The 23,823-nt window shown below is 42.5% G+C and overlaps 1 protein-coding gene and 1 long non-coding RNA gene across 4 annotated transcripts; one reads left to right on the forward strand and one right to left on the reverse strand.

The window, feature by feature from the left end:
* Nucleotides 1-1,565: 1,565 nt before the first annotated feature.
* On the forward strand, nt 1,566-11,855 carry LOC125748822 (uncharacterized). 2 transcript variants are annotated; one of them, XR_007399692.1, is made up of 4 exons: nt 1,566-1,859; nt 3,232-3,389; nt 7,315-7,470; nt 11,162-11,855. It is a non-coding gene; the product is annotated as an uncharacterized LOC125748822 (long non-coding RNA). The 2 variants fall into 2 exon arrangements; XR_007399691.1 differs by lacking the exons at nt 1,566-1,859; nt 3,232-3,389 and having other exon boundaries at nt 3,407-7,470.
* Nucleotides 11,856-17,693: 5,838 nt separating this feature from the next.
* On the reverse strand, nt 17,694-23,698 carry LOC125748819 (eomesodermin-like). 2 transcript variants are annotated; one of them, XM_049025465.1, is made up of 7 exons: nt 23,491-23,698; nt 20,660-21,364; nt 20,127-20,281; nt 19,793-19,911; nt 19,268-19,426; nt 19,102-19,163; nt 17,694-19,006 (listed from the first exon to the last, which is right to left on the reverse strand). In XM_049025465.1, the coding sequence occupies exons 2-7, from the start codon at nt 21,361-21,363 to the stop codon at nt 18,250-18,252; spliced, it is 1,956 nt and encodes a 651-aa protein (XP_048881422.1). In that variant the 5' UTR covers nt 21,364; nt 23,491-23,698; the 3' UTR covers nt 17,694-18,249. The 2 variants fall into 2 exon arrangements, with proteins under 2 accessions (XP_048881422.1, XP_048881421.1); XM_049025464.1 differs by lacking the exon at nt 23,491-23,698 and having other exon boundaries at nt 20,660-23,437.
* Between the last annotated feature and the right edge of the window lie 125 nt (nt 23,699-23,823).

Raw genomic sequence — 23,823 nt, forward strand, 5'->3', positions numbered from 1 at the left:
TCTACTGGTTTCAGAACTACAGACTCGGGCCATTTCATCAGAAAGGGGTCTGCGCGTGCCTGCTATGGTATAGACTACTGTGTTTGCAGAGACACTCATCCATCACAACGGTCGCCAGTGGGGAGTTTGTCCAAATCAGGAAGTCGTCGGGGGTGGGGGGGTGATATGACAAACATAGTTTTTTGCAATACACAGTGGGGAGCCTGGAGGACGCGGGGAACTGTGTGGCGGTCAGGCGGTGCAATCGGCGGCGACAGATAGGCTAGTTTTTTCAGTGCTGTTTTCTGTGCCCTGTCAATACGTGTTTCCCGGAGGCAATGCGTTACAGAAGTATTTCAGATAAGACTAACACACAGTTAAACCCACAATGCGGAACCTATTAATATTTCTTTCTAAAATTCTAGGCCTATTATTAAAACCTACTTTTAGTGTTGGTTAACGTGTGTTTCAAAAGTGGGTGCTTTCTTGTGGCATCGTCGTCGTTAGTACTTTTTTAGCCAGTGTTAAGTTTGTGCGCAGGGTCAGAGCTGTCAGTCGTACTTGGCCCGGCTGCGGTCCCTCTAAGAAGCTTACAGAGATTATCTGATTTGTTTGCACTTAAAAATTCAGCAGTGATGTTTACATCGGTTTTAAATAGGCCTAATCCAATAGATTAATCCAATAGTCCACGTACCTCTTTTTCCAAAACTGACAGAGATCTGTAATCTGTTGAAAGTGCAAAGCATGGATATATTCATAATTTCATTCATAATTTCTTCCGAATTAACGTTTTCTGTAATATTAGCACATGGAAACCAGTCTCGAAGTCCATCACTGCTTGGTTAGTGAACTATAAAAGCAGCATTTAATTAAACTTTTATTTATTTTAACAATGTGGAAAAAATAGGGTAGCCAGTTGAAAACACAGATCAGTCCAGTTGGGGAAAAAGGTGTAATAATAGAAATCTTTTTAATAAATGCATAAGTTGCCGGTTTAAATACCACGATTCACACGGTATTTTACCACTGAATTAAACATATTTAACTGTATTCAATAATAAACTACTCATAAGTATGGGGAAATAATATTAAATTATACTTTGGGTAAGGCAAAGACCCTGGCAATTGGTGCAGAAGCGAGGCTCCGGCGGCCCATAGTTTGAGAAACGCTGAGTTACACTACAGACGTTGAATGGAAACTATTCGCAATTATACTGATCCGGGACCGGGTGTTATGTGAGGTTTACAGTATATAGAGATTGCGCAATTTGTTTTTGAATCCAATACATAACTCTCACTACAACAATGCATTCTGTTTGTGCTGATGACTCGATCGGAAGCAGTATCATAAGTGGATATTTTAGCACTTAGTCATATATTCAAAATGTAATAACTCAGAATGGTCGGTCATTAACTTGGAGGAGAACATTAGAGCAAGATTTTTTCACCTGTTACTGCTGGATACTTAGGCTAATATTTCCTACAGTCGATTTTCACTAAATATCAAAATATCGGCGTGGCGTCAGTAGAATGCAAATTACTTATTGAAGTTCATTATGCACAATGTAACTAAGACGACTGCACGAGCTGTTATATATTTTTTTAAAGGGCAGCGATAAGATGTAGGCTTTCGTACACGCGGAGGTGTCACTTTTATGGCCGGTTTCCTCCATGTGACTTATTCAGACACCGCGGGGATGCACGGAAGCCAACGTGTCAAAATACGATAAACATTTCCTGCTTTTGTTTCAGAGCGTAAATAAACCAAGTGTGTTTCAAATCATAAGCTTCACGAATAGTGACACGCTTCGTCTTTTGAGGTTTTACCGGCTTCTCCGAGGGCAACGTAGAAGGCGTTCGGCATCGGGATGCAGTGAAAGGTGAAGATTTCTTAAAGTAAATGAAATTCGGTTTCCGTTGCTGGCGAGAAGGTTTGTGGTCACGTTTTCATACTTGTATTTCAAAAGAAACGTCATCGCCCTGTAATTGCATCGCTGCTGTGAAATAGCAGCATGTAAAGACTGTACACTAGTGCATGTCAACACTGTACACCAGCTCATGAAAAGGGGCCTTCACAGCAGCTATGGTTTCAGCATGCATTTTATCGCAACACACTAAAAATGTACATACCTCGTTCTTCTACTCTCCCTTATCGATTAAATTCTGGGTTTAAATCTTTTTGTCTGGACTTTGGTTTCCAAATATACCCTTGGGGTAACATTATCTATATCGTCACTGTTCAGGGATGTGCAGCTACTTTCTGGGGGGACAGGTGCTCAAAGGTTAAGAAATGGACGCTCACCACATTTAAAGTTCACGCGCAAGTTCACATTACATACAGACACAACTGGCTGCACGTGCCTGACAGGGCTTGACGTAACTCGTATGCAAGTAGTATATATATTCTCGGTATGAGGGATCAAATGCGTGGTAATTTCTTTTCTTGTCATGACAGCACAAATGTACATAAAATAAGTACGTATCGTTGCTGTTATGTCAAGAAATTATGAAGCATTTTAACTTTTATTCTGCGAATCAATACCTATATGGTAGGATCTTTTACCGGTATATATATATACATATATATTCATATGAAGCATTTATTTGATTCACTATAGGCATCTCAGGCTATTTGTGGTGGAAAGCCAAATTCTGGGATCGTGGAAGTGTGGTTATATAAATGACTTCCCTCCTGAAACCAAAACCCAAAAGATCTTCAGCAACCACCTAGGAATTGAAGCTTATTTTTCTGCAACCATCTGCAAATTTGTAATCTGCTACTTTAAATGTTTGTTAAATGGGTTTGCTTTTAAAGTTTCATTAGTAAAAACGCCACAAAGACTGGACGATGATGATCATTGTCTTCATATCCAGAAAGGTGTCCTTTTCACGTTTACAAATGCAGGCCGCTGTGCTGCGTATATACGTTCTCTGCTTCCATCTTGTGGCCACAAATGGAAACACGGGCTAATCAATAAAGGGAAAGGCGATCCCACGCTAAGCGAACAGAGGACGGAAGAAGCGAGTTTGTGTTTCAGGCGCGGCTGTGCATTTATCAGTGGGGTGGGATAATGATGATAAAAAAAACAAATGTAATGCTTGATATATAACCAGAATTCCACCTATCCATCTATCAATCTTCCATAACAATTTATCCAGTACAGAATTGCGACAAGGTAGGAAACCTAGGAGGACAAATGCGCAAATTTAAAAAGTCGAGGTAATGTCAGGACCATGTGTAATTTTCTGCAGAGGTGCACAGTCACTCGTAAGAGTGAAAGTGGTGAGATGCCCTAATAATGCCCTGGGGACAGGGGCAGTCTGCCGGGATGCAAACGGAGACGACAGCGAACCGCGGAAATCCAGATGCTTCGGCTTCATCTTGCCGTGGGACGCCGAGCCCTGCCGAGGTGAACATGCTGTCGTCGCCGTCACCCCACCTCCCCCCTTCCCACCCCCCCACTTCCCTCAGCTTGAGAATCTGGATTCTGCGTCGGACTGCAAAGAGGCCTGTTAATATAATGTTACCAAACATATCCGTATTGCCACCATCATCATCTTCGGAATCCCTTGCTTCTCTAGAACAAGTTATTGGGGGATTCAAAAGTATAATTAATAAGAATGACAAGGTGATATCGCCTGTGAATTAGGCGGTAGCACCATCTAAGTGAATAAAACACAGTGAGTTACTGATAACTCGGGCTCTACAAAACCTTGTATCTGACATCATTAAAAGCCAAACCCCAGAGCTCCAGACTTCTTGCCATGCTGTTCTACAGTCCAAACTAACACGTAGAACTAAATTAATTAATTCTCTACCGATTAATGGCCTTCTCTCCCACTATTTTGTTCTTATACATGATTTTATACCTTTAGACATAGTCATAGACATATGACTCTTTGGTTTGTCACTATGGAATACGCACTTGGATATGCGCATTATTTTCAGAGAACGAGTTAGACACGGATACGTGTTCTTATGAATACTGACAACGTTTTCCGCCGCCTTAGAATCAGAAAAAAATACAGATTTTCATTTTCTGTTTCATAAGTTCGCTTCCAAAGCATCCCCACGTCCAATCTCGTATCTATTTTCTTCATAAATATATACAAGGGCATCACTGTGGACGTATTATATATATATATCTTACTCTCCGGATATCATTTGATTATCTCTGATGCAGGCCCAGGCTGTGTATGAAAGGCGGGCAGTTCACCGGAAAAGATCATCCGTCGGAATCATTGTGTTTATATTGGTCTGTCCCTGGCTCTGCATCCGTACGCGCAAATACAAAGCCGGCCCCTGCATGAGCTGCATGCATTAATCCCGGGACTAAACTGCAGGATATCTGAGAAAATATGTTAGCTTCAACCCGGCCGTGCAGCCTCGGAGGATTCAGCATGCAAACGATGCCTTCCTCTACCATTACGCACGTTTGCTGCCACAAACTCCATTAAAACAACAGCAAAAAAATGATTTTGTATTACTTTCGTCGAATAGGAATTATAATACTTTTTTTTTCGTCGAGAGAGTGATTGAAAGCAGAAGATCATCAAAAAGTCAATCCATCTAATCTTAATCCGCCGAGTTCAATTAACTGAGGTCCCTGATTGCGAGGAAATGATTCACGGTCTTTCCCTGCTTAATAAGGCAGAATATGAAGCCGCGTATATGTGGGTTTCATTACCGACTCGTCCTCTGAGACAGAGGTTTAGGCAAATCTGCGCAAACTCCCGAGTCCTGAGACCCGGCTAGATGACTGAAGCCACCCGCCCCTCAGTCACCCCCCCCCCCCCCCCAGGCGGAGTTATTACCGTCGCGGATGGCTGAGTTTCCATCGCTTTCAATGCGTCGCCGCGCCGAGTCAAAGCTACACGACGCGTTTAATACATAAGCAGCCGGCGATCCTTTGACGTTCATGCGGCGCCTTTATGTAACGGATTGTGCTTTAGATGAAATATGAGAGGCCACCAGTCAAAACACGGAATAAAATTGATTAAAATTAATAATGAAAACGATAAAAAATGATTGGCATTGACAATGTAATCCAGCGAATTACTGGTATAAAAAAGGTACCAGTTTGAACGCCCCCCACCCTCAAAATGATACGGGTGTGAACCTATGCCCCACGAATTTTATTTCTGGCTACGGACATACCAGTATTAAAAAACCCATCACTATAACGGCCCAGAAACTAGTCAATGATATATATTTTTTACGTAACTGCTTTGTCTACCCATGTGCGCCCCCCACCCTTCCTCAGCCAGGATAAGTGGTTAGAAGTTGGATGGAAATTTTATAACATCCAACCAAACACTAATGGATTAACATACAATTTTCAAACAGAAATATATCTTTCACTAGGCCTTTTGGAGAGCTCACGTTAAAATGTGGTTTAACTATTAACAGTTGACTTTACAAAAAAAAATCAAGTGTTTTACCTATTGCATACGATTTCAGAATTGATACAAATTGACAACCAATTTCTAAGCAATCTTTGCGTCCACTGACCTGAGTGAGAAGGACGTTCCCGCACTAACTTACTGTAGACCAAGGAGCCAGTAAGTAGGCCTGTATAAAATCATACTGGCAGAAAAGCTGTCATCCTCCGGCAGAAAGGGTCACCTTCCCTTATTAGTGATGTGAAGAGGGAGCACTACAGCGATCGGAAGTCAAAGGATAGCATCTGATCCCCTGGCAGGAAAAACTATGACAGATAAGAAAAAACCACAAGAGCCTTTACCAATCGTGGTTTAAACGTCATTTCGATGGGTTTGCCGTGTGTTAGCTCAACGCAAAGGCACCTATAAAATGTGTATCATATTAAAACGTCAACCCAAGTCTATCACATAATTCTTCACCTTAGTGTTGCCCGTGGGACAGTGTCTTGTACCCACAAAATCCTCACTAAGAACAACAATGAGATAAGCGCCGTTGCAAATGCTTGAACATGCAAATTTATTTCCCTTTAAACACATATTATGAGAGCATTTTAACTGGCCATTAAAGGAAATTCGCCTGAAAACATCATTTAAAACCACTCAGTGAACTTATTGTTCGTCTCATATCTTCATCTGCACGACAATGGCCTTGAAATCCATAAAAAAAGCAATCCGAAGTAGGGCGGAAAGTGACAACAGCTAAAGCCCGAAATACCGAGGTGATGCGGGAGAAGCCTTTCATTCATTTTTAAATCAAGAACACGGATGTTTATTGGCTTCACAAAACAGCCAGTTTTATCGCCCAGGACAGGAACTCCTTACACAGATGGAGATAAAGAACGCGGAGGTCGGATGTGTAATGTCTATGAATGGCCAGGAGGTGGCGAGCAGCAACGCCAAAACATAGAGCCAAATCACCGAGGAGGTGAAGTATTTATTGGGCTGTCGTATATCTTACTCTTTCACGGCGAAATGAAAGAAAAAAGAAAACGAAGAATGATAACCCCAACCCTTTTAAATACAAAATTGGTAATTTAAGAATACAGATCTGTTCATTTTATCTAAACCCATTGTAATTATGCAAAAATGTAATGTTCCTTTATACCTATGTGGGCTACCTCTTGGGTAGCAACACACCGCCCGCAGGCGCACAGACCAATGAGGTGCGAGCCTGCACGCGTCCACCTTCCCCAGAGCTTTCGCACGCTTTAGGATGCAGCGCATCTTAGAAAGAAAGAAAAAAAAATGCAGTCATGCTGCAGGTGGAAAATCGCGCGAGGAGAGCCGCGTCTCCTTGGTGGAGCTCGTGGACTCCTGTATGGCCAACGACCGCGGGCCCTCTATGGCCCGTATCTGACACACTCCAGGCCGGTCCACCATCATTTCTCATCTTTCATCCAAACTACACAAACACACAGGTAGCAGGCTGTCGAAAAGATGCAGGGAAAGCAGTGATGAATGTAAAAGTGCAATAAGAAAGAAAAAAAAAACAGAAATTAACCAGCCAGGGGAAGGTGAAGTGACTTTGGTTGGTGAGAGTGTCATCTCACACACCACAAAACTTTTTAGGGCGAAAATCTATATATAAATACATAGGGGAGACTGGGGATGAATATAACATGGGATAGTTCTCAAACCAGGAAGGAGGTACAAATGGCATAACTCACTCTGCACATGCTCAGTTTAGCCTTCATTTCACATTGAAGAAGGAGCACCCTGTAACACACTCGGATTTGTAAGGAAAGAAGAGGTTTGAGGTAAGAAAGTCATTTTTTTACTTTTGTGATAGCACTACAAGCTTTGTACTTACATTATTCAAACCTAAATCATGTGCCGGTGTACATACCTTTTACGCAAGTTCTGAGTGCTAATATTGTTGCTCTTTGCGGCAAGGTAAACTTGTTCATGACACCACAGTCTGGGACGGTTGTAGCAGCATTTCTCCAGCTGTCCCCCGGGTCACTTCTCAAGCAACATTTCAAAGTCAAATGGGGAGAACTCTAATCCCAGCATGACGACCTTAACCCCCACCCAGCTCTAACCTTAACCGTAAGTAGCCAAACTAAATATGAGACTTTTGGCATTTTTAGTTTTTTTTTTTTAATTGCCTTCACAGATCCATTTAGGGACCTGACAATTGGTCCCCACAACTTCAAAATAACAGGTTTTTATCACATTGTGGGGAACACACACACACACACACACACACAGACATGCACAATACTATTCGGTTATTACTATTATTTGCTATTATAAAATTTTTAAAAAACTGCACAGTTGCAAGTTCTTTTTGGTTTTATTATGATCTGTAATTTTTGTTGTAACATAAATTATACACATATGCATATATACCCACAAATTTCAATGAACAAAAATAATATTAACTTTGAATAACTTGATTTTTTTTACATTGCTTATAATGTAACATTTAACCCATAGCTATGTTACAACTGTCACTGACTATGGGGTAAATTGTAGCATTTCACTCCATGTGTTTGAAGCTAAACCATTCACTGTCTGTGTACGATACAGAGATAACACCAGTGCTGATTAATAGAAGACACATTCATGTATTTTGTATCGAATTGTGGATGTGATTCCTTAAAAAAGCTCCGAGCTACGGACAAAAATGTAAAAAAATGCTACAACCATCCCAGGTCTCCCCCACTAGTGGCCGAAATTGTGGAAACGCCTAGCATTTTTGGCGTTATGCTTAAAAAATTACTACATGAATATTGTCGGCATTGTTTATAAGCAAAAAATGTTTACAAATATACACTGGATGATTAAATAAGTAGCTGCAGTAACGGTTGAATAAAGTTCTGCAATCTCTAAAAATTGGAAGTGTTTCCACAATTATGGCCACAGGTGCATGTGATTTATACATATTTGTCCATGTCTGTCTTGTTGTCTTCTGGTGCTCGTGTAACCTTCATGATCCCTGTTGACCATGGTGCTGTACCTCATAGAGCTTTTCCGTGTGTTGCTTGTGGCCTGCCTGCTTTAAATTCTCAGGCAGTGGCTTATTGACCAGTTGTTAATCCCCTTTTGAATCTGTAACTTTATTGGTCTCAATGGAGAACAGCAAAACCTGAAAGCAGGAGACAGTCCGCAGAGGGTCGTCTCCAGCTGAGGCGTTTCTTAGCCTGACATCTTGCTTTCTATTGCCTGTGCATGAGCAGTACGTTTTAGCGTACGCACGTACGGACGTGTATAACAGGTAAACAAACAGTGACAGCCATATGCATGCTGCGGCGCACTAACACCACGAAGGACAGGTAGGCGTAACCACATACGCCACGGCGACCTTTTATTTAATGTAACTCATCAGATAAAGTTCACAATCGATTTGTATTCTCCTTGTAGCTCACTTGAGGGCCTGGATCACATGACCAAGGCAGGCAGCTGATTACAGAAACAATGTAGGGTGAACTCTGAAGGTTTCTGAGACCTACAGTATTTATTTTTGAAACCTGTGTGGGGATTCTCTCCGAGAAGTGCAGGGGCCACTGGAAAAGTGTCCCGCTAAATTTTTTGGTCCTCTTCCTGCAGCGGCCTTTCCTGCAGCTCTGTGTTTCATGAATCCTGCCCATTTGAAACAGCCCCCCACCCCCCCACCCCCCGAAACACACACACACCCAAGAGTCAATTTGGCAAACCTAGATCTGTGACCACTGACCGCTGACTAGAACGGAAACGCACCTGCGAGAGAACAGGTGACGTAACATGAATCACACTGCCGTGGCGAACGCTTCCATCCCATGTTTTTAAAGCGACTTACGATTTTATGCACATATCCCATCGCCTGTCAAGATATGCGTTTATGCCTCTGACCGCTTGGAAACCCCATAAAACATCCATATGCACCTAGATGTGGTTAGTCCTTCCTTCTGTCCAGCTCCCAGCGCATCTTCTTGCTTGTAATTATATAAATAGTAAAAGGGATTAACTGAAAAAGATTGACATGAGGAAAAATAATCATTGTATACTGTCAGCCGCACATATTTACATGTAGCCTGCGTCTGTCTCTCAGCTCGCAGTATTACCACAGTCATCCATTTCCCAGAACTGCTCATCCAGTTCAAGGTCACAGTGATCTTGGAGCTCGTCCCAGTTAGTGGAGGGCGTGAGGGCGAGGCAGGGTGCCCTCCAGGATAGAGGCCCTGTCTGTCACAGAGCACACATCGATACACACGCTCACAGGCATGCTAAGGCCAGCCCAGTGAAGGGCCGTGGGAGGGAAGCCCGGAGGAAGCGGGGAAAGGATTCAAGCCACATATGCGGAGCTGGGACTGGAACCAAACTCATAACGGCGGTGGTACGAGGCCCCAGTGCAGAGACACTGTGCTATCCTGTTCCTACTCAAAAAATCAGTCAGGGGATTATATCTTACACCATTCAGTCTTCATGCAAGTTATTTTTCAGTATGAAGTGCTTTATCAACATTCAAGCAGTACGCAATAGCCATACAAAAAATTCCTAATAAATATATTTTAAACATAAGGTATATATCACATTTTTGTAACGCTTCACTTAAGGGGACACAAATATACTATTGTACCCTTAATTAATCATGAACTCACTCTTACTTAATGTATAAATTAACCACAAACTAATTTTGTTCATGATTAGTACTTGAGTAGTAACTGAATTACTATTAAGTCGTTTCTTTAAAAGCATCGTTTAAAAGCTTCAGAAATCCACTTTTTCATGAAAAAGTGTAAGTGGTTAGTACTGTGTTGAGACTTTTTACGGGTAAACACTCACCAGAGACAATCGTGACTCCTTCATGCTTTATGTGCACGGAGAATGGTTCCAATCCTCCGACACTGTGCGATTTCGAAAGTTCAACGCGGCAGACATTAAGTGAACTGGGTAAGATTTCCTGTTTCGTCGCTCAGTCCTGCCATATGCAAGTGAAAACTGAAACCGAAACGCGATTGTCAGCGACTTGATCTCAGGCGAGTTTACCTACAGTACACCGGCCAAAAAGCAATCGCTGAATTTTGTGGTTTGTGGCACCTTTGGCAAATGGCACCGTTTTCACTGAGCGTAAAAATGAAAAAAAAAAATATATATATATATTTTTGATTGAATCGAATTTGCTTTTCCCATATAAACTTTGAAAATATCGAAATTTTTGTCACTAAATGTTTTTGATTAAATGCACGTGGTTTTCCTTATTTCTGATTAGAGAGTTCGATCAGAAGAATGAGATGCAATGTGTGTCCACGCGTCAGTGAAAATAAAATTACATGATGAAATTTTAACTAATTATAATGTTTAACAACTCATACCAGCTGCGAGGATATATGAGTTTTGCTGTAATTCTAAACTTTGGGACACACTAACGCTCTCCAGGGTCCTGAATCCAGACCATCAAGGGGTGTCCAGGAATGTGCCTGACTGGAAGAGCAATTTAGGTCTTAGTGTAAGCTGAAGTCCCCTTCTTCTTACCTGGCTGCACATCTCCTGATTGGCTCTCTCAACCATGCCCCTCGTTAAACAATTGCTGTTCTATGTGAAAACTCGTCTGATTGGCTGTCTCAGCCATGCCCCTCCTTAAACAATTGCGCTTCTATGTGAAAACTCGTCTGATTGGCTGTCTCAGCCATGCCCCTCCTTAAACAATTGCTCTTCTATGTGAAAACTCGTCTGATTGGCTGTCTCAGCCATGTCCACAATTGAGATTACGTGCCATTGTGCTATGAAGTGACACCTGCAAACCTACAACCAACAGGCAAGAATACCAGTCCAGCACCTCACAAGACAAGGGGCCACTTTTACAGAACAGCTATGACACCATCTATGAAATCCTGGCCTACAGGAAATCTTCTGCTGCTGATTGGTGCTGTGGGGTGGCCACCAGTGGCCTCCACTCTCCGGGCCTCCTTGGGAATGGATTCTCCATTGACTTGCAGGCTTGTGCCATCTTGCCTTTACTTGCATGTCTTTAGGGCCTCTTGCTGGTCATGAGAAGGATTAGATCAGAGTTTAGCTGCGTGTTACATGCCTGCACCGATGTTTGCTCCGTCGTCTTGAGTTGCAATGCACATGCGCAAATTGTTGCCTCTCATGTGAATCCACTGTGGTTCCATTGTGACAAATCACCATGTTTGACACAGGGACCAGAAAAGTGGAACTCAAAGATCCAACCGGGAAAAGAATGAGCTGGTGTGACATACAGTTATCCGTTCATTATTTTCCCAAGAACAACAATATTAACAATATTAATGTTATTATGTTATAACCCTGAACCTTGAAGCCTTGCTGGTACTTTCAGCCTTCAGCCTAAGCCGTCGTCAACTTATGACCACGATCGGTTCCGACTGACCAGTCATAACTCCATTTGGTTGTAAATTGACCCTTAATTTTATATGCAAAATAATTGTGTATAGTGTACCATATAATAAAATTAAATCATCTTTAAATCATATTTTTTTTTTGGTGTTTTTAACTTTTTAATCGCTATTTTCTTGTGGGGATGCTAATGCTGCTGGCAGTTGGGACGGAAACAGACGCGGAGTCCGGACCACACACTCATGCTCTTATTGCGGTTGTACAGTCGATCCGTCATAAACCGCAAAGGTCGTTAGTGGACGGCGGCCAGTAGAGCATTCAGTTTACAGAAGTAACAAACATGTAGTTTCATTTCAGCATCCTGGGACTCGCGGGAAGGGCTTCATCATCAAGGGGTGAATCTACTAACAGCACTGTCTTAGGGCTAAAGGTATCGGCGTCTTCCCACATGCAGGCTTTTAACAGCGCAGCTCTGGCTGCCTGTGCTCCCTCCAATCCAAGTTCTCGTGCTTCACATCTTTGGCCCGCAGCTCGCAAAGATGGCAAACGCGCCTTACAGGGCTGCTTCAGAGGGAAGTGTTGATTGCTCACGGGATTGTCGGCTGTGCCTGAGACTGACACGCGATATGCCTGAAACGTAGCGGGGGGGGGGGGGGGGGGGGGCTCCATCCAGCGGACGTCACCGCTGCCTCCAAGTTATAATCCCAGATGTGCTAAGTATGATTCAGTGATAATGGAAGCTGTGAAGATCATGAAGTGCTTTCCTGAGAGGTAAGATATGCTAATTGACAAATCTGAGCTGTTTAAATGCAGAATTCTCCTCATCATGGGCTAGGCTGGATTGCAAGGGGGGAAACGGCAAATGGTCTGTTTGACTGCCTAACAGGCACTGTGACCTTCTAGGACCGAGGCGGGTAAATCGTCATTAAAGGCTTCGTTTGCTCTCATTCATTACAGCTAATTTAGACAAGCCTAACATTCATATTATGGGTTGCCAAGTCTTTGACAAAGTGGTGTGATAGATTATGTAGACGACATGAAGAACTGAATAGAAAGGGAACGAGACATTTCCTGTTTGCAGGTAATTATCCCCATGTGTTAAAATGCCTAAATATATCAGGCCTCACCATTACAGCATTTACACAAATCAAACACCAGTGCTACAACCTATTGATAGAAATTCATTAAGTCCCCACTCTGTGTCCCCCCCAACACCACACTCCACAAATCCACCAAGGAAGCCTCTACATTATGCCCTATTTGCTCAAATCAGGCCCCCAAAGTACGAGCTGTTTACACACTTCAACCGCCCTCCCCCCACCCTTCCAAGCCAGCCCATACCACCCTTCCACACCCGGGTCCCAAAAGCCCGGCCCACTGTTTAAAGCGACAGATAAACCAGTCAAACCCTAAGCTAACCCTGGCCCTAACTCTTAACCGCACCCCCTCGCTGCACCTCTGAGATTCTGATTCTGGCAGCGATCCTAGGAGGATTAATTAGTTACATTTATGCACAAGTCGGGCCGTCTGACACCAGTCGGAGCATCAGAACCCCATTTGAAGGTGTTAATTGGCGTGAGTCAGACACTTACGTTTCAGTCAAGGAGCCCAACAGCATAGTCAACTAAAATAAGAAAGCCAAGGTGCTGAGGTATTTAAATTAATTCAAACAGGAGAAAATTAGGATAACAGTGGAGAAAACTGAAGTATTACCAGGCCAGGCCGTCATGTGCTACATGGCTTTGTGTTGATTCTTTTTGGCTCATGGAAACAGAAACCATTAAATAAACAAATGAAGTCAAGGGTACCAAAGGGGGTATGACAGTATTTAGCTGTTATTAGAGACCCCAACTGTCTGCTAAAGGCCTTTGCCTCCATCTGCTCCTCTAGGATGTTTGTAATCCTTTACAGTAACTTCTGTGCTGGAACAAAAACAGGATAGAAAACAGAGTGAAGCAGGATACTATGGTGGGGGGGGGGGTAAATTATAACCAGTCAGGTTTAAGTAAAACTACGGCTAATGGCAGCTGCACTGTAAAGCCTCCTCTGCCACAGTGAGAGGTACGTTTGAGCTGCCAAATTCTCCTCGTCATGGGGGTAGAAGAGGTGGGCTGGGTTTTTTTTGGACTGTTCAGCATTATTATAATCACTATATAATACTAATAACACTACTATTAATACTATTAAACATGATTAAAACTAGTAATATTAATAGTATTAATAGTATTATTAATACTATTAAATGCTACTATTAAACAGTCATCATCTATCTACCATCACTTGGGTAGGCCTGGACCCTAATAATAATAATAATAACAACAATTATCATTATTATTAATAATAATAATAATAATAATAATAATAACTACAATAAAGTTGTTATTATTATAATAAAAGAATAACACTAACAACAACAGTACTGCTTTTTAGCGGTGAGAATACTTCGGGCTGGGGACGCCATGCTAGGCTCAGAAAGCTAAGACTGTCTTTGGCCAGGAGGGGGTGACTTTTGAGAACGCAGTCTGGCCAAGATGTCTCGATGTCAACATATAACACCATGACGAGGCTGGGCAGGAGAAGCCATAGCTGCGTTATATATATGTACAACCCTGAATACAAGTGTTATCGTTATGGCGTTGAGATGTCCGACGAAGCACATCTGGGACACAAGCAAAGAAAAAAAACGCCTTTATGTAAGGTCCCCATGGGCTGCACTGTAGCAGCCTTAATGTCCTGTAAAACCATCAAAAACTAGCGAGCGATGTCACGCGAAGTAGTTGGGCGCCATTGTGCCAGTTGACCGACGTGATATTTGCTTTTCTGCTATGAGACACCAAGAAGTCATTGGCAGTGTATGACGTAACCGGCAATAGGTGTATCGCTCAGAACAGAAAAAAAAAAATATATATATATATATATATATAATTATTGATATGCTGGATTACCGCCTGGATTTAATTGATCTTGATCTCATTCATTTACGATATTGTTTTACAAATCTTCCAGACACATCAGTAAATGCATGCTTCGGTGTTGTGTCATAACGCAATTGCCCGTAGAGTATTATATGCTAATTCAGAAACAGTCGCTGGACGCTTACAGAAGCTGATGAATCTAAACTCCTTAAATAAAATTGTCCTGTACGCCATGCAGATAAAATAATCTGCAGTAACATTGATTCATAGGCAAAGGCCTGTCGGAGCCACCTAACCTGTGACAAAGTTAACAGGATCCTTAAAACTCGCTTCTATTTCGCTTACATACTTCAAAATAACGATGAAAAACCAGGAACAGGTAGAGATCAGCTGTTACCATATTCCGACCGATTGAGGCCTTGGACCAAAGCCCTTGTATTCTAGGTGTTAGTAAAATAACCTTAAAGAATATGAGTCACGTAAACCAAACATAGCCAACTGTATAAAATACATATAGCCTATAAAAGTAACAAAGTAAAAACCACCGTCGCTTTTTATGTTGCCGTTACTGTCGCAATGTCTGAGCTGCTGCCTATAGTAGATTAAGCGATTAAGCATTTGCTACAATATTACCTAAAATTAAATTAGGCCTACATGGTGTTAAAATGTACAATAAGAATTTATTATCCAAATCCTGTTTCATTAACACCTACATAAAAATATCGACATGATAAATATTTCTTTTCCCCATAAGATGAACGGGGCATGTTACGTGCAGGTGCAATTGCTTATAAAATAACACATTATTTCATAAACAATGAACATAAAAATTAAAAGAGTAAAAGAAAAATCACCAAATAACATAAATTGATATTAATTATAGAGGTTATTTTTGGAATTTTCGCGAATACCCTAAATAACGAAGTTTTTTTTTTTAATCAAATGATAGTATTTGTAATGCGTTTCCTTTGTGTTTTCGTGTCTCTTTTATTACGTTATTTATATTACAAATTTGTACGGGTGATTCCAAAAATATTCAGCCTCCACGTTTGTGTTTTGTCATACCATAGCGTCCGTTCGCTATTCTGCGATATTCTAAAGAGTAAAAATGTTCAGTCTTATGATTTCTTGTAAGAGAGTAAATTTGAAGAAAACGTAGGTGATCTGATTGCGGCTTGAAGGGTTTTTCTTCCCTGTCGGGGAGTCTCAGAAGTATTTTCCTTTTGAACCTGTGGGTGAAAGAAATCTCTGAGGTGGTAAGGCGGTATGAGTGTACATGCGTACACACACATTGACCTGCAGCGTGGGCAAGAAGCGATCGTGCATTATCAGCACAGGAGGATTAAAATGATTGTAAATTTAAAACATCTAACAGGCAACTCTTTTCCTGAATGTCCGCCTAACCGGTTTAATATATAGCGAAAGCATGTAAGAATATGTGCCATATAATCGATATTAGCAACATTTTCTCGTTGATATTAAAATAGTATAAACATCGAGACAGATGTTTATATTGATGGAAATAATTTTGTAATGGTCCTATGTTATCAAATACATTGTTATGCATATATCCTTCCATTTTCCACACCCGCTTGTTCTATGCAGGGTCGCGGGTTGCCGGAGCCCGTCCCGGGAACTAAGGGTGTAAGGCAGGGAATAACCCAGGATGGGGAGCCAACCTATCGCAGGGCACACTCACACACCATTCACGGACATTTTCACAAATATATAATTTTATATGCTGCTTTACGTGTAACACTGGTTATGATTATTACTCTTATTGCCGTTGCAAAATTTGATAAGACGTGAGGACATCACCAGCTACAAATGAAAAAAACGTATGCAAAATGGTTTTCCGATAGAAAGCCGGTATCCACCGATAAAACGAGATATAAAACGGCATTCGGCTCTTTCCTTTGTGCTATAGCTGCAGCGTCACTGCAAACAGCAAGGCGTAAATCTAATGTTATCGCGTGTCGGTGAACGTGATAAAGACCAGCAAAAAAATGATTTAAAAGCATAGGCACAAACCTAAACGACTAAGTTGCGAGAAAACAGCGCTGGGGGACAAATGGAACTTTGCAGCGAGCAAGAGCAAAGTTGCGGGTTGCAGAAGCGCGAGGAGATGAGCTCAGGCACCCGCTAAGCTGCCTTTCGGACACTCAGCCGCAGAGAAGCCAGCATTTCACAGGCGAGGTCACGCAGCTTTACAGAGTAACTGCAGCGCTGAACCACCAGCTATTATTCCAGAAAATGGACAAAAATTACAGTAAACTGTGCCCCGCAATTACTTTGGCGATCTTATCATTTTTGCTTAAGCAGATGTATATTTTTCCAGAAGATAAGTCACCTATTAAAACTCAATTTTCAGTCTCAACTGTATGCAACGGACCGGGGGGGTGGAATCAATACCTAGGCCTATATATATATATCATATACCAAATATAAAATCAGCCGCATATTAGTCACCTTTATCAAACCAAAATTTATGTTTATAAATACAGCTTAAAGAGGTAGCCTTCACTTTTAAATTATGGATTATTTTTGTATTTATGACGAAGTAAGGTTTTCCCTATAGGCTAAAACTAGGTGTAAAGCTCGAAGCGAACTGAAAGTTAATACTGATTCCCCCTCAAGTACTGTCAAAACTTTCAGAAACGTTTAAAGCGTGTAGCGCTTTTTTGATTTTGTGTTCATTGCAAAGGGAACGAGTACCCTGACTTCACAGCAATTTAAAAATTTCACGCAAGAAATTATAGAATTACATATACAGTTGCAAAATATCTTTAAATATTTTTTCAAACATTTTAAAAAGGTCTTTGTCTAGGACGCAATAACATTGCAGTTTAGAGCCATCCTCTACAGCCCACTCAGTTCCAACTTTCGTTTCCAAGGTTAAAAAATCTGATTTTAAAAAATGAAACTAATAAACCTTAACGGCAATTACCCCCGCATATTCACTCATTCACGCGTGTCATCTCAAACACAACATGTTCAGCGATTAGGTAAAACGCAACCCTTTTATTTAATTAAAAAAAAGAAAACGAATACAGCGAACCTGGTCACAAAATTAAAATTTTAATCAAACTTTAAGAAAGGTTACTTAGAGGGGTGCAAATGCATACCCCTCAACGTCGCGAGCACAGCTTCGCCTTCACCAATATTATCTGATAGGCTACTTCTAAAAGTTCGGACACGGATGGCACGAGGTGAGACAAATACTTAATGTGTTCCAGCACACAGCCTTAACTATGGCTTCAGGACCACGAAAACTCTGAAAAGCACGCGAGCCGTTTTTATTATCGATTTCTGTAACACTGGCATGTAGACATTTTTGTACAAGATACCGCACATTGTACATTGCACAAATACTGTACAGGAAAGAGCCGTCAATAAATAGATCACATCTGTATAAAATAAGGGATGGGGCATGCTTATCAAAATAAATGGGGATGGGGTAACATCGATGATCAAATATTCGCACGACTTGCGTGATGTACATTTTGGCACCTTAAGTTACACAGTAGCACGCTGCTCAAACTGACTTCAGGGCTGGGGGGGTCCAAGGGACGTTTTGGGGAGGGAATCTGACCGACATTAAAATTAAATTAAATTAAGGGCTTGGGTAAAAGGCATAGTAGCCCATATTTTTAGTGGTCTCCTTGCTATACTCATCAGTGGTCAAGTCCTCACATTTGATGGTGGGAGAGTTCTCTGTACTGGAGTGACTAGGGGACACCCGGCGCCTCTTACACACCATAGGGTAAATGCCAGAGTCAGAGGAGTCCAGCGATTTCAGAGATGGGGGTGTGTCGATCCAAGTGGGGGCTGGTCCGGGAGCCGTTGTCCCATCCTCCTCCCGGGCCTTGTCCTTGCCTGACAGGTGGTCCTCAGAGTAGCCTGGGGGGCTGGGCCGTGGGGACCAGGGCAGACTTGTGGCCACCTTCCGCTGGTAAGGGCCACGGGGGCCCCAGCTGGTGGCCATGGAGGTGAACGCCGAGTCAGCGTAGTATCCAAGGCTGTGCGGACTCTGCAGTGGGAGGGGCTTCAAGCTGTAGGGCAGTAGGCCCCCACTGCTGTAGTCTCCCTCGTAGGCCCCCAGCTCCAGCTTTCCAGTGCCCGGCTGCTGCATGGGGCCCACAAACCAGCGCTGTGCCGGGGTCCCGTCCTCCCCCTGCGGCGACAGGAGCCCATTGGTCTGCGGCACGGCCCGCTCGCCGTTGTAGAAGCGGTTCTGCTGAAGGTTGTTCACGAACTGGTCCTGGAAGAAGGGCTGGACGGCATAACGGGCACCTGGCACGATCTGGTGGGAGCGCGGCGAGTCGGTGGGCGACGGGGTCAACCGGTCGCTCTCGGGGGCTGTGTACATGCTGTAATGGAAGGTGTTCATTCACTAGACAACCGAACACTGACAATGTTAAGGACTAACCCCCCCCCCCCCCCCAATGCACATGCCAATACTTACGAATCATAGTTGTCTCTGAAGCCTTTTGCAAAAGGATTGTGATCAATTTTCAGTTGTGTGATCTACAAAAAAAGTAAAGAACTTTTAGAATTTGGAATAATACTATGAAGTGCTTTTCATGACGGCTGAATCAAGCCAGTGACTTTTGTGGAACCATTCCACGTACATCAGTGTTCTGGTAGGCAGTGACAGCGATGAACTGGTTCTCAGGGAAAGTGAAGGTCTGAGTCTTTGAGTCACTGCTCATGTCCTCCACGCCGTCTTCCGTAACCTCCACGATATGCAGCCGCGGCTGGTATTTGTGTAGAGATTGAAGGACGATCATCTATACAGGGGTTACAGAGATGAGGGAGAAGAGGTCAGTTTATGCTAGAGATTTGTGAGCCATTCTACAGTAAAGGGACACATTTTAAGAGTAATGAAGTCCTGGGTGACATGCAGCACACATCTTCGGCATTTTTTTTTTATTATTTGAATTAAGTGAAAAGACAAAGGGGTGGGGTGTATGTAGTTTCAGACCGTAGTGAATCTTACATGGGCAAATACTTAGAGTCATTGGTCTTGCCACAACCTAATTGCACTTCCAATGTGCAAGATTTTTTTTTTTTTTTTAAAGGAAAAAAAAAAAAAAACCGAAGTTGCGGAGTGTCGTCAGAATCGAACAGAAGCGCGTGGCAGAGGGCATTCTCACTTGAGTGCTGTTATTGGCGCCTTTGTTGTTAGTCAGTTTCAGTTTGCCGAAAGAGATCTCCTGCCTCATCCAGTGAGCCCCGGTGTTTGGAGACTCCGGATGGACATACATCTTGTTACCTTACAAAAAAAATAAAAATAAAAAATAAAAAACACAGAATACTTCAGGATAAGCGCGTAGTAGCAGAGTTCACCTACATTGCCAGGTCTTAATCGACCATCCTCAGAAATGTACACGAGACGTTTCGTACCACATGCTCCGATTATAACTTAAGACGCGCAAATGAGTGACCATGTTCGGCTGCTGCAAAATTCCGAAAGCCGTTTGGCAATACCTTGCATATTATTGTCGGCTTTTCCACAGGTCACCCATTTGCCTCCCTGGAATCTCCAGTGGTTCGGATCGGCCAAGATGATCTCAACAAAGACGTTGTAATGGGCCGTGAGGTTTAACCCAGTGATATTAAAACTGAGAAATGGAAACATTCGCCTGCCGAAAGAAAGAGCGAGCAAATATTAAGAATGTTCTTAAAATACCTTAACGGAAACGGCAAGAAATAAAATTTTATATATATGGTACACAGGTATACACACACACACTGAAACTCCCAATGACCTAGATGTGGTAATTTGCTACACCTCCAACAAAACACGCGGCTTAACATCAATTCAGATAAGGCAGCGAGAACAATGTCACAAATTAGGCTGACGTTTCATTAACGCATTTATTTTGGGTATATTACGCATCATTTTAATTAAATCGACGAGTAATTTAAAACATTGATAAGGAACCAACACACACACGTTTAAAAGATATACTGTTAACGGTCGTAGTGTTAAAGGCAGCAAGTGCCGTTCAACAGCATACCTGCCCTGCTTGGTGATGATCATCTCCGTTTGATGCCGATGAAACTTCAGCCACAGTGGCCGATTGCAGAGGTAAACTTGAGCCCTCGCCCCAGTTCCAGTGATCGGTACGGAGCCAATACCCGACCCCGTGCCCGCGTAAGACGGGTACAAACACCCAGGACCTTGTCCAAATTGATACCCTGAGGCAAACTGGCTGCGGCTGGCGCAAACAGCAGAGGAAAACCCCGCCGGTGGCAGGACAGATCCATAGTGAAGAGAGGCCGAATACCTGGATCCATTGGACCCGGGATAAACAGTCCCAGCCTGACTCGCATACGGGAACAGGGAACACGGACTGGCCACATCGGTCGTCTGCTGCGACGACGACGAAATAAAATAGCGATCGGAACCGAATCCGTCTATGTTGTACCGACTACCACTCGAAAGGTCGTCTTCCCCGACGACCGGAGAACTTTTTCTTCCATCAGAGGTCGTTTTAGTTCCGGAGAAGTTCTCGTTCTCTCCCTCGCCCAGCATAGTGCTTCCTCCGCCGCTTAAGTACTTTTTGGGCCCGCTGCCTGGTTCGGATTCCGTCCGATCCACGTCTTGAAATTCTAGCTGCGATGATCCAGGGCTGTTATTGCCGTCCGATGACGAAAGGTTGTAAAAAGTCTTGGGCAAGTTGACGGCTGCGCTGGGCAAAATCCCCTCTCCCAACTGCATCCTTGAAAAGCGACAGAGACTTTAAGAAGGGCACAGCAGAAAAGCCTCCAAGCAACGCAAAGGCTGCCTTCAGACGCTACACTGGCCCCCGTTTCCCCGCTACTGTCCGTGGTTGCCCTACGCAGCCACACCTCCAGCTTTTTTTTTTTTCCACGACTCCCACTAATCTGATAGTGATTTTAAAAAAATCATTTCGGGGTTCTTATATACCATCGCCTCCTTAATTTGCCATGAGCGTCATGGGAGGGGCTTCGGGATATCCGTGGCAAACGTCCCCCCGTTTTTTCCCCGTGCCCATTGGCCGAACGAAGCAGACATTAATTTAATTAGACACACGCTAATTAACACGAGCGGCTCCGAACCCTTCAAGAAAACATTTCAAGGCGTAGTTTCACTTTTAAACATCATTCTGCGTCGAGAAACTAGTTTGTGCGAAGTGGGCTACGTGTTGAATTTGAGAAGGACTTGCACTAAAACTCATAATCGATTTACAGTTATTTTCTTTAAACTGCTTTGATGAATACCTAGAATATATTTACCATCATGTGGGAGCTTCAATGATTGAACAATTAATCTGATGCAACCCCGAAATCCACTGTTCGCCTTTCAATGCACGACTGAGATTTGGGCGTCCGAAACTCGCATGAATTTAGTTTTATCTTCCCTCTGTGTGTGTGTGTGTGTAAACACATATACATACACACACTCATATCTATGAAGGCCCATACACATAGTTGTGTATTGAAGCCAGACGCGTCCTATTTGGATATACTTTAACTTGAATGGCGAGTCCACAAGCGCATTAAGAGATAACTGGTTTCTAATTAGCAGTCTGCTACGGCGTCTTTTTTTCCTTGACACGTGCGTTATGGGCCGAAGTCTTTCTTCATGGTTCACTAATTAATCATGGACCGCGTTCAACGGCTCCATCGGTTTCAATATTTTTCGTGTGAAAAGGGGGACATCAATTTATGCATAAATAAAAACAAACAAACATATAGGCCTACTTAAAATTTACCTGTACAACAATATTATTCATAAGGGTGTTTATAAACACAATAAAACGTTTCAAATTTAAAGACTAAATTAAATTAACATTTAAACATTTCAATATTCAAATCAGTATCTAACGTTTAAAAATATACAATTTTTGTGCATACCTTGATTTCCCCCTCTTTCTACAGCAGTTCTTTTCTTATAAATGTAGTGACAAATTATAGTTTGTTTACAGAATAAACGAATCGCGGGTGTTTGAAAAAAGGCGTGAAAAGTTTCAGTGGAAACTTGTCGCCCGTGCTGCTTAGTTGCCTTACCCCAAAAAAAAGGTGTTGACGCGTATTTTTTCTAAGTCGCTTATCCGACGCTGGTGTGTATTTTTCGGTGATATTGGATAGCCAGAATTTATCGAAAAACTATCATTTTCGTTTGTATCCCCTTGCAGCCATTTATAATAGTCTTCACGAATTCGTATAAAGTAAATCCTGCTTAAACAAATGCCATGATTAAAATTAATTTCTATTTACAATTTAAGACAACATTCACGATAAAAAAAATGTAAATAAAAGCGTCAATATTTTCGGAAGTTAATATATTATTTTTCTCAAATCGATTAAAAACGTATGAATGCATGTCTGAAGGAAATCACGCGCGCGGAAAAAGCTATTTAATGCTAATATCGCGTCTAACTCAGTGCAGTCTGTGTGGATAATCAGCAGCTAGTTTGGCTTCATAGAAAAGGGAACCACGGATTGAAATCCCACCGGATCCCTTCCCTTCTAGGAGGGAAAACGGCCAATTATTTTTCCGTCTGAAGGAACCTGTGATGTAGCGCGGATAGACAGCTAAGCGAGGGGACACGGCGTTATTAAAACAGCTGCTCGCCGGTGATACCAAGCCACGACCAAATCTGACTAGATGGAAGCCGATCCCCTTCTGCGTGAAAATGCAAAGGAACCCCGGAGCCCGGTGCGAACTCGCATAAAGCCGCGTACGCTTTTCAACAACCAACAAGTTGACAGCATTTCCCATAAACAGCCTGATTCTCGTTTTGCCCAACGTCTTAAATCGTACAACATTAACGATTAATTAAATCATGCACACGGGTTTTACAAACTAAAATAAACTTACCAGCGCTGTTCTTCGTCTAATTTACCCAACGCGTACAAATGCACTTAAGGAGAGCGATATATTGCATTTGTAAAAACCATATTTTAAGGGGACTGTAAATTCACAGTTGCTGCTAATCAACCAGGGCCATTCGCACTGTGAGTAAGGAATTAGAAACGGCGCTAATTTATACTTTGTTCACCACATCTTTTTTTCGCTTTGAAGGAAAAGCAGAAACGGCTTGTTCTTAAAGGGTCACGGTCTAGGGTATTGTGTCACGTCCAGCACCCCCATGTGGCAGTAGAGTGCATTTACTCTTTTCTCTCTGGTCCCCGACAGTATGGTTTCGTATTC

This window comes from Brienomyrus brachyistius, chromosome 9 (assembly GCF_023856365.1).
Source record: "Brienomyrus brachyistius isolate T26 chromosome 9, BBRACH_0.4, whole genome shotgun sequence".
In the NCBI taxonomy this organism is placed as follows: Eukaryota; Metazoa; Chordata; class Actinopteri; order Osteoglossiformes; family Mormyridae; genus Brienomyrus; species Brienomyrus brachyistius.

What these genes read in the sequence shown, in the direction of transcription:
- LOC125748819 (XM_049025465.1), bottom strand. Translation starts at nt 21,363, where the DNA reads ATGCAGTTGGGAGAGGGGATTTTGCCCAGCGCAGCCGTCAACTTGCCC. An exon ending in CTGCCTACCAGAACACTGAT is followed by an intron (nt 19,164 to 19,267) that starts GTACGTGGAATG and finishes CTTTTTTTGTAG; the next exon opens with ATCACACAACTGAAAATTGA. An exon ending in TTCAGAGACAACTATGATTC is followed by an intron (nt 19,007 to 19,101) that starts GTAAGTATTGGC and finishes CTTCCATTACAG; the next exon opens with CATGTACACAGCCCCCGAGA.